Source organism: Chiloscyllium plagiosum, chromosome 35 (genome assembly GCF_004010195.1).
Source record: "Chiloscyllium plagiosum isolate BGI_BamShark_2017 chromosome 35, ASM401019v2, whole genome shotgun sequence".
NCBI lineage: Eukaryota > Metazoa > Chordata > Chondrichthyes > Orectolobiformes > Hemiscylliidae > Chiloscyllium > Chiloscyllium plagiosum.
In genome coordinates this window covers 18928344-18938796 of record NC_057744.1, presented here as the reverse complement: position 1 = coordinate 18938796, position 10453 = coordinate 18928344, and the positions used below count along the sequence as shown (strand labels likewise).

Below are 10453 nucleotides of genomic sequence, written 5' to 3'. Positions count from 1 at the left end.
GGACCAACTTTCCTCATTCCTGAAGGGCTAATGCCCGAAACGTCGATTCTCCTGTTCCCTAGATGCTGCCTGACCTGCTGCGCTTTTCCAGCAACACATTTCCATCTGATCTCCAGCATCTGCAGACCTCACTTTCTCCTCTGTAATATGTTGCTTTTACCCTAGTAATATAATTCCTAGGGAATATTTTTACCAACTATGATTACACCAACTAAACAAAGAATATTAATATTGTTGCCAACAGATCAATGCAAGCCAAAACTTAGCATTAAAAAAGTGGTAAGATTTCAGATTTCGCAGCATTTTCACAATTGGAACCCAATACTCTTCACAGAAAGCAGAAAAACAAGCAAGTAGCCATTCCTAACATTAGGACAAATGATAAACACAGGAAGCCTGCATGCGGGTTTCAATTATAGCAGACTGACAGGCTCTTCAGTAACAGGTTACCAACATTTCTCACAATACAGCAAATGTGTTATTAACCGGTACCTCCGGGGCCAGGAGGGTACTGGTTGATCAGATATCCCAGTTGATCAGAAGTGTACAATATAAAACATACACAAATAGAAATGCAATGCAGGAGGTTTACACACTTGTGCTTTATTTATAGCATAAATCACAAATTTTGTTTAAGGCAAAGTTGCATTTTTATTAATATTGTTGCCAACAGATCAATGAAGCCAAAACTTAGCATTAAAAAAGTGGTAAGATTTCAGATTTCGCAGCATTTTCACATTCTCACATCAAATTGATCACTCTGATCGCAGAGATCACGATAATACAGTAAACTTTCTGTATTTCAGATATATTATTTTCACTTGTTTATTGTGAGCGCCAGTTCATAAGGTACTGGTTAAAACAAAGTTTGCTGTACTTGAACGGAGGAAGAAATTCCTATCACAATGGAACAAGTAATTTAGTTCATGTTTTTTGGTCAACATAAGAGGCCTACAGTCATCAAAACAAACTTTTGCACAAATAGTATTATGCTCACCATCACATTCTGCTGAATCTTGGTTGTCTGCAAATTCAATGCTTTTTAGTGCTTGTGGGGTCTTATGTCGAATGTTTGTGGCTAGGAAAACAAAAAAAAAATTAAGATTTCAATCTGAAGTCTATTGCTAAATTAACATTTAGAAGGCTAAGTAATAAATACTAAATCACAATTCATAATGTGATAAAATGAAAACTGGCACTGAAATAAACAACAGGTAATGCAAGGTATCAGCAATTTTGGCATGCCCCAAGATCCCAAACACAATTAAAGAGGGACAATTTGATTGACAGATTTTTTTTCTCCTATCAGATGCAAAGTTTTAACCTTAGACGCTACGAAACTATATTTTAGCTTTCTACAGTGATTAGTCGCTGCTTCTTGAGTTTTTACAAGTTCATTGAAAAAAATAATATGTTGTGGCATCAGAGGGAACTGTTACAATTGAATGGTTAAACAAGAAGGCAACTTGCTCTCGGCCTCCAACAATGTCAGTCCATAAGCACAATAGCTCAGTTTCTCTCTTTTCCTGCAGCAGCAGGGATTGAATGAGATCAATGTCAGTGAAGTCAAGATGTCCAACACGTACCATAACATGCAGCTTCATCCTCATGATGCTATTAGTGAAAAAAATAATTCTATCTAATTACCTTCACTTTCCATCTTGACAGAATTGCCAAGAGTATTCAATTCTCCACCTGACTGTCCATGAAATCCAGATTGTCTTCCAACTACAAAAGTTACTTTGAAGTGATTTTAACAGTACATAACTGCCTCCCTGAACTGATCAGTTGATTAGTTTATTATTTTGCAGTAATCTTTAGGAAGCCCCAAGCATGAGCAATTTCATTTAAAAGATACTGAAGTATTTTATTTTTCTTTAGACACTGACAAAGTCAAACTGGTATATAAAAACAACAGATCAAATCAAAACAGACAAGAATGCCAACAAAGAATAAGTATACTCAGCAGCAACCCAAAAGCTAAATAAACCTTTCCAGAAAAAGGTCCTTTATGATTTTAATGGTACTTACTTTGTAGCAATATCTCCTGAACATACATCACAGCTTTTGAAGTATTCAACTCTAGGCATTGTGCAAGACAACAGAGAGCTCTACTTCGAACTGAAGGAGCCTTATCGGAGCATCTACCCAAGATTACAAACTGGATCCAGTATTTGTGACATAGATACTTCTGATGTTCTGGAGGAATTGAGCCATCTGGTTCCCTCTCAGGCAATTCCATTAATGCCATTACCACATCCAAGGCAAAGTTTCTGTAAGCTACCTAAAGAAAGTCAGGAGGAACAGCACAAAATGCAACACATTTCAGAATATCTGGTGCATATGTATGCATCTTGTGAAAAGATGAGAAAATACTGTTTATAGTAACATGATGCAAAAGGTGTACAAAGAAGAAACCGGGACTAAAGTAGCTTATCATTTTCATGGCCTGAGTAGTTATAGGTTGGAACAAACAACCCATCTCTTTATAGAAGATATTGAGATTTTAATTCCATTAAAGTATCAGACCCAAAAGTCAAGCTGGTTTTACAACTGATGGGAAATCCTTTTCCCAGAGGATCAACAAAGTTAAGATGTTAAAAACCTTCCTCACAACTTTTCTTATTTTAAATACAAATCGGAAAAATGCTGAAAATACAGAAGTCAGGCACCATGTGGACAGCATCATCTGATTAAAGTTTGTGAAATTGAAGAGATAAACTACTTTTTGCTCTCCACAGATGTAACCTGACAAAGGTTTCGTTAGAATTCAAAACTTTATTTTCACTTTCTTACCTTGCTGTTTTGAGAGAATTTGTTCAGCCAATGTAAAAATGCAACAAACTCCACAGAAGGAAGTTTCATCAGCAATTTCACTAGAGCCTGGGCACCATGTGTACGGTATTCCACTTTATCTGGCACCTATAACATAAAACTGCATTAAAGGCCAACAAAAGAAGCAACATAAGTTATTTATAAAATGCACTGACATCATGACTGATTCTAACTCCATACATGCTAATTCCTGACTTATTCCATATTCTTTAATGCCTTGGATAGAAAGCAAACTTTATTAAATTGAGCTAACATCTGTTGTTTTCTTGGGGGAAGCATTCCACATTTCTGTCATTCTTTACATTAAGTCTTTTCTAACTTCTCTCTTGAATAGCCTGGTTGTGTGTTTTGTTCTAGCTTCCCTTATCAGCTGATATTGTTCCTCTCTATGTGATGTAAAGAGAGCGATATCATTTATTTTAAAGCTAGGATTTCTGTTTTTTTTAATTCGCAATTATGAGTTTTCTTTTTGCCTGAAGTTAATAATTTCTGTAGCCATGGTGATTTCTCTGAACACTGTTTGAGAATTAATGGGTCTGTACATATTGGTAGAATTTTATGACTGAACAAGATAAAAAAGCTCCAGTTTAGAAAGGTCAGGAGAGTTTTCCTTGGAGTTTAAAGAGAAACACTCAGTTTCTTTTAGCTTCACTTTGAGTTTGGAATAATCCTGTGAAATCCTTAGAATGGAATGGCTGTATAAAACAGTACCATGAGAAGTGAAGGACACAGTAAACTGGGTTACCTTAGAGTGAGGAATTAGTGTTAGACCTCTACCAGAAGTGCTGGAATAAAACCCTGATGAAACTGAAATTACAAGTGAGTTAAACCTACTGAGGTGATAGAAGTATTGTACAAGTGGCGCTTTGGGGACTATACAAAAGCTGTCTTGCCTTTTATACATTGAAAAGAAGTATGTTTTTAGACTAATGGGATCATACTTCAACCACGTGAATTTCTATTATAGGTAGATAGTTTGATTTATTTTATTTTACCTTCTTTGTTTGCTAATAATAAATTGTTTTATTGATAGAACAAAATCAACAGTATTGTATGCTTATGTTTCAGTAAGAGATCACTACACTAAAATCATAACATTACCTATCAAGCCAGCTTCCTGTATGGTATCAGACTTGTCTGGTCATAAGTCGAGAGTGGGGTGCTAGAAAAACAGAATTCTGAAACTGCCTAACCTGCTGTGCTTTTCCAGCACCCCACTCTCTTCTCTGATCTCCAGCATCTGCAATCCTCACTTTCCCGTTGTCTGGTAATAACTTGAACTGGGATTATACCACTTACCTAACCTACAAATAAAGTTTAAAAATCCCAAAATCCTCAAATGAAATCCCCTGTCACCTTCAACATTCCAGGGAACACCAAGTTTTTGTTTATGTAATCTCCCTTAATAAAACATCTGATGAATCCATACTGCCCTCTTCCAAAGGTCAATAATGTAATGCCTAGAAAAGTACAAAATACTCCAGATATGGCCTAACCAGGGAACCCTTTGCTTCCACATATTGTATATTTTATAGTGAGAATCATAGAATCCCTACAGTATGGAAGTAGTCCACTCGGCCCATTGAGTCCACAATGGCCCTCTGAACAGCATTCCACCCAGACCCACACTCTTACCATATTCCTGCAACACTATGGCTTGTCCACCTAGCCTGCACATCCCTAGACACAATGGCTATGGTAAGTTGCCCAATCTACCTAACCTGTACATCTTTGGATTATTGGAGGAAACGCAGGCACCCGGAAGAACCCAAGCAGGCATGGGGAGAATGTGTAAACTCCACACACAGTTGCTGTAGGCTGGAATCAAACCTGGATCCCTGGTGCTAACTGCTGACCCACTGTTCTAGTTTTTCATTTGACTTCCAATTACTTTTCATATTTAATTATTTGTATAAGTGGACATTGTCAAATGTGTTGCAGACGTTTCGTCCCCTGTCTAGGTGACATTCTCAGTGCTTGGGAGCCTCCTGTGAAGCGCTTCTGTGATGTTTCCTCTGGCATTTACAGTGGTTTGAAACTGCCGCTTCCGGTTGTCAGTTCCAGCTGTCCATTGCAGTGGTCGGTATATTGGGTCCAGGTCGAAAAAAGAAGAAGAAGTACACCTATACAATGTATTCGCCAAAAACGGATACCCGCACAATTTCATCAACAGATGCCTAAGGAAAAGACAATGGAATGAGGACATGCCACAACCCAAAGGACTAGCCATGCTACCATACATCAAGAGCATTTCCAAACTGACAGCCAAACTACTGCGACCCCTAGGACTCATGACAGCACACAAACCAACAGCCACACTCAGACAACAACTCACCAGAACGAAGGACCCGATACCCAGCATGAGCAAAACAATGTAGTGTACAAAATCCCATGCAAGGACTGCACAAAACACTACATAGGACAAACAGGAAGACAGCTAACGATCCGCATCCATGAACCCCAACTAGCCACGAAACGACGCGACCAGCTATCCTTAGTAGCCACACATGTAGATGACAAGCAACATGAGTTAGACTGGGACATCGACCTGGACCCAATATACCAACCACTGCAACGGACAGGTGGAACTGACAACCAGAAGCGGCAGATTCAAACCACTACAAATGCCAGAGGGAACATCACAGAAGCGCTTCGCAGGAGGCTCCCAAGCACTGAGGATGTCACCTAGACAGGGGACGAAACATCTGCAACACAAATTCCCAGCTCGGCGAACAAAACCATAACAACGAGCACTCGAGCCACAAATCTTCTCACAAATATTGTCAAATATTTTGATTTCTAGTCTTTGGGCTTTTTGAATTTTAAATAAACAAAATTCTGAACTATCATTTTTGGATCTTAAAGCTTCACACTTGCTCAAACGGAAATCTGCTAGCTTCACTCAATCACTTAATCAATTACAAATAACCATTGCAATTTTACATATCTATACACAATAGTTTAGGTCACTCGCAAACTTGGACACATGGTTCTTTATTGTGTGATCAGAGCCATCACCGATTGGATAAGGACCCGGTACAGATCCTTATGATCCTTATTTATTTCAATAGCAGTTTCCATAGTATTTATGGAACAGATTACAAGATTGCATTTGTACTCCACACAAAGCTTCAACTATCCTAAGCAATAATAAGCTCCACATTTTCCAGGCATAGAAATTTCTTCAGTGACTTCAACCAATTCTCAAAATAAGAAATTTCTCCAGAATTCCAAACTGGATTTATTGGTGATGGCCTATATTTTTGGCCACTTATTCTCATCATGTCTGCAAATAAAAATATCTTTTAAAAGGACAAGCTCTTTCTAATCTTGAAGACCACTATCACATTATCCCACACTAGTTTAAAAGATAGTTCGAGTACATTCAAGAACACCTATTGCTTCTCTGCCACTGCCCTAATATTAGTGAGTTTTAAGAAGATTTGTAGCTCAGGCTGAGGTTCTGGATGCCAGCTTGCTCGCTGAGCTGGAAGGTTTGGTTTCAGACGTTTCATCACCATATTAGGTCATCATCAGTGAGCCTCCGGATTAAGCACTAGTGGTATGGCCCGCTTTTTATTTATGTGCTTTTAGGTTTCCATGGGTTGGTGATGTCACTTCCTGTTCCTTTTCTTAGGGAGTGGTAAATGGATCCAAGTCAATGTATTTGTGGATAGAGTTCCGGTTGGAATGCCACAGGAAATTATGTCCTCAAACCTACATCCACTGCCCTGATTTTTGTTTTAAATCTCATTGCCGAAGTCTTAAAAAATAGTCCTAAAATTGTAAATGTCCACAGTCCAAAGAAGTGCAAGCCAGGTGAATTGGCAATGCTAAATTGCCCATAGTGTTCAGGGATGTATAGATTAGGTGCAGTAGTCAAGTGTCTGGATTAGTGGTGCTGGAAGAGCACAGCAGTTCAGGCAGCCCTGATAAAGGGCTTTTGCCCGAAACGTCGATTTTACTACTCCTCGGATGCTGCCTGAACTGCTGTGCTCTTCCAGCACCACTAATCCAGAATCTGGTTTCCAGCATCTGCAGTCATTGTTTTTGCCCCGCAGTAGTCAAGGGAAATATATAATAATAGGGAAGGGGAATGGATCTAGGTGGAATACTCTTCGGAGGGTCGGTGTGGACTTATTGTGCAAAATGGCCTGTTTTCACACTGTAGGGATTCTATGAAGAGGATTTTCTTGGAATTTGTCCTGGTCCACGACTAAATTTGGTAGAATGTTCCCAAGACCAGGGCTCATGTTGAAATTTGGGCAGAAGTTCCAAGCAAATCACCACATGGATCTTTACTGAATAATATGCATGTGCTCAGATATTCCAGTTTTCAGTAGGTATTTAGTTATTTCTAACTAACTGATGTCATAGGAAGTGAAATGCATTTCTCAAGAATCACAGTTAGCCAAGACAAGCTAACATGCCAAACAGTTCTGGGGAAATGAATCAGAGTTTTGCTTAGTTGGTAACAAGTTATGAGGACAAGATCCAACATGAGCTTGTGCACATGGTTTAGGTGTTGATGGATGGTCACACTACTGGAGGGAGTCATCTTCCAAAGTGAAAATTAAATTTCACATTTGCCCTTTGCAGTCAGTGGGATTTTATTATGTGTAAATTAGTTGTCATATTACCCATATAAATGACAGTATGTCAAAAATAACTCATTGGTAGTAAAGTGCTGGGGACTGTCATGAACACAAAAGGCAATACGTATAGATGTAAGATCTTACTTTCAAAACAAAGATTTTTAGATCAGAAACAATTGTCAATTGTTCACATAACAGAAGTTTCCATCCCAAGCACAATCCCAAAACAATTCATAATGGCAGCCTATCTAAAATCGGTCTCTCAGCTGATTTGTAGCCTTTGGTAAAATTGAAAACACCAATGGCTATTGAGCACAATTCAGCTAGATGGCACTGCAATCACCAGATTCCCTTCTTATTTGTCAAGGTGCAGCCAGAATAACCTGCAACAGCTTCCTTTTCTGCTCATATGTGAATTCTTACGCCCTCCAAGTTATGATCGCTTCAACTGAGGAACTTGAGCAAAGTGATACGAAAAAAAAATTCTGTGTAGATACCACCCATATCTGACTTAACATCACCTCTTCCAAGCACTCTAGTTTCTAAATTATCGTTCATTACTAGACTAAATATTGGAAGCAATTGCTCTGGTCTAGATCATAAACTGCATTCCTAGGCATAGAATCTATTCCACTCCCTGGCAATTATTTGAAGTTGAACAAGACCGTTCAAAATCTTGGTATTGTACTTGACCACAAAATGAACTCTGGACTACTTATCATTATGAACGCTGCCCAGTTCCAGTTCTGTAACAATCCACTTCAATACAAAAGTCCTTTGATATCACTGGACTTGAATAGCTTAGATTTTGCAGTCAGTATACCTGCTGTTATTCAAACAAGATCCAGACCACTTCTCACTTGCCTCCAACATTTCACTCTTCGCAAAATCAGGTCACCCATAAATGTATTGCTTATGCCATACCTTGTATGCTCCATTTATCCTATGCTCATTGACTTACATGACTCCTGTTAAATTTAAAAATCAGGGCAATACTTATTAAATTCCATCATGCCCTAGCATTCCTCGCTATCTTTGTAATGTCTCCGCCACTCCATTTGTCTTAATGTTGCTTTATAACTTTGAAAAATTGTGACCGACAGCGTTCCTTTGAAGGAACTTTTGGATACAGATATTATAGATACAAGTTATAAAATTCAAAGCTAATTTTAAACTGACAATATGTAGGACAATATTTGCAGATATAAAGAACAGTTAAAAGAACACAACCAAATTCATTCTTCAAACTTGATTTCAGCGTTAGCACATTGGACATTATTTTAATTAGCACAATATGCATTGAAAACCACATTGAACTTCCACATATGACTCAGCCATTTCAATTAAAAATTTGCTTTTATTTTAATTTTCAAACTTTACCGATGGTGATGTTCGAAGTGGGTTACAGCAGAATAAGAAGCAAAAAAAAAATTGGCAAAGCTTGAGACAACGTTAAACCTACATTAATCATTACTTAGGCTGCACTCTGTTATTTTGGGTACCTGGCTTTAGGAAGCCTTTGACAGCCACAAAAAGGGTGCAGAACGCATTCACCACAATGTTTTCAGGAGCGTGATGCAGTAGATAGAATGAACTAGACCAAAAAAAATTAAAAAGATTGAAAGGAGGTCTCAAAATGTCAAAAATAAAAGGAAAAACAACTTCCACTGGTTGATGCAAATCAAAAAAGTATCAAATAAAAGATTTCCATTAAAAATGTCCAAAGTAAAATTAGATTTTTTCCAATTCAAATTTGGAAGCTCTATTGGAAATAAGAAAAATGTTAGTGGAAGTAAGATTAAGAAGGAAATAGGGTAAAACTTTGCAGCGAGAGATTTAGGATGTTGCACACATTTAGAGCAACAATAAAGGTGCAAGGAGTCAGTGATCGCCTGCTATAATCTGACACATTTAATCAGAAATTGCACAGAATATGCCAATTAATCTTTCAAGGTTTTAGTTGCTTGCAATTTCAATATCTAAAAGATAAGCAACTGTAGCATTGCATTCACAAAAAGATTTTCAAACCTTAATGCAGATGTGCTGCAGCAAAACTTGAAGTACAGGTAATGCAGTCTCTTCCACTTGATCCACAATATAACTATAAATAAAATGTTTCAAACTCATAACACTTTCTATTGCAAGATGGTTTAAAATCAATAACTTCTATTGCTATGTAACTACTTCATACAAATACTCCCTTTATTAGAAAATTAGCAAGACAAAATTGTTCAAGTTAGCACACAAAAATATGAATCGTTCAACAATAATCATCAAAATATTTGGGGCTTACCAACATAATTAAAACAATATTTGGGAGAATTTAGTTCATTTAGGAGCAACAAACCACACTTGCCATTGGTTTCCAAACTTTTCAAGAACTGATTATTTCTTAGATTCAAACTAGAATCAATGGAGTTTATTTCTGTGATTATTCAACAACCACATCATAGTTATATTATGTTGCTACTAGGCATATAGAAAACAAACTACATGGAACCTTGGATTTTTTTTTAATGTCCATATCCAGTCAGGTATAGCTGTATTATAAAAGTTATGGTGGAGAAAGTGAGGACTGCAGATGCTGGAGATCAGAGCTGAAAATGTGTTGCTAGAAAAGCACAGCAGGTCAGGCAATATCCAAGGAACAGGAGAATCGACGTTTCGGGCATAAGCCCTTCTTCAGGAATGAGGAAAGTGTGTCCAGCAGGCTAAGATAAAGGTTAGGGAGGAGGGACTTGGGGTAGGGGCGTCGGAAATGTGATAGGTGTAAAGAGGTCAAGGTGAGGGTGATAGGTCAGACTGGGGTGGGGGCGGAGAGGTCGGGAAGAAGATTGCAGGTTAGGAAGGCGGTGCTGAATTTGATGGATTTGACTGAGACAGGCTGGGGAGAGGGGAAATGAGGAAACTGGTGAAACCCGAGTTCATCCCTTGTGGTTGGAGGGTTCCTAACCGGAAGATGAGGCGTTCTTCCTCCAACCATCGTTTCGCTGTGGTCTGACGATGGAAGAGTCCAAAGACCT

General features: G+C 38.2%; 1 protein-coding gene across 3 annotated transcripts in view; it reads right to left on the bottom strand.

The window, feature by feature from the left end:
• ncapd3 (non-SMC condensin II complex, subunit D3) overlaps window positions 1-10453 on the bottom strand; it is an 81249-nt gene that overhangs the window by 45775 nt on the left and 25021 nt on the right. For all 3 annotated transcript variants that reach the window (XM_043676756.1, XM_043676757.1, XM_043676759.1), the window contains 4 exons: window positions 9459-9531; window positions 2797-2922; window positions 2032-2284; window positions 998-1078 (listed from right to left, as the gene is read on the bottom strand). In XM_043676756.1, coding sequence (XP_043532691.1) covers window positions 998-1078; window positions 2032-2284; window positions 2797-2922; window positions 9459-9531 — 533 coding nt within the window. The remainder of the gene's footprint in view (window positions 1-997; window positions 1079-2031; window positions 2285-2796; window positions 2923-9458; window positions 9532-10453) is intronic.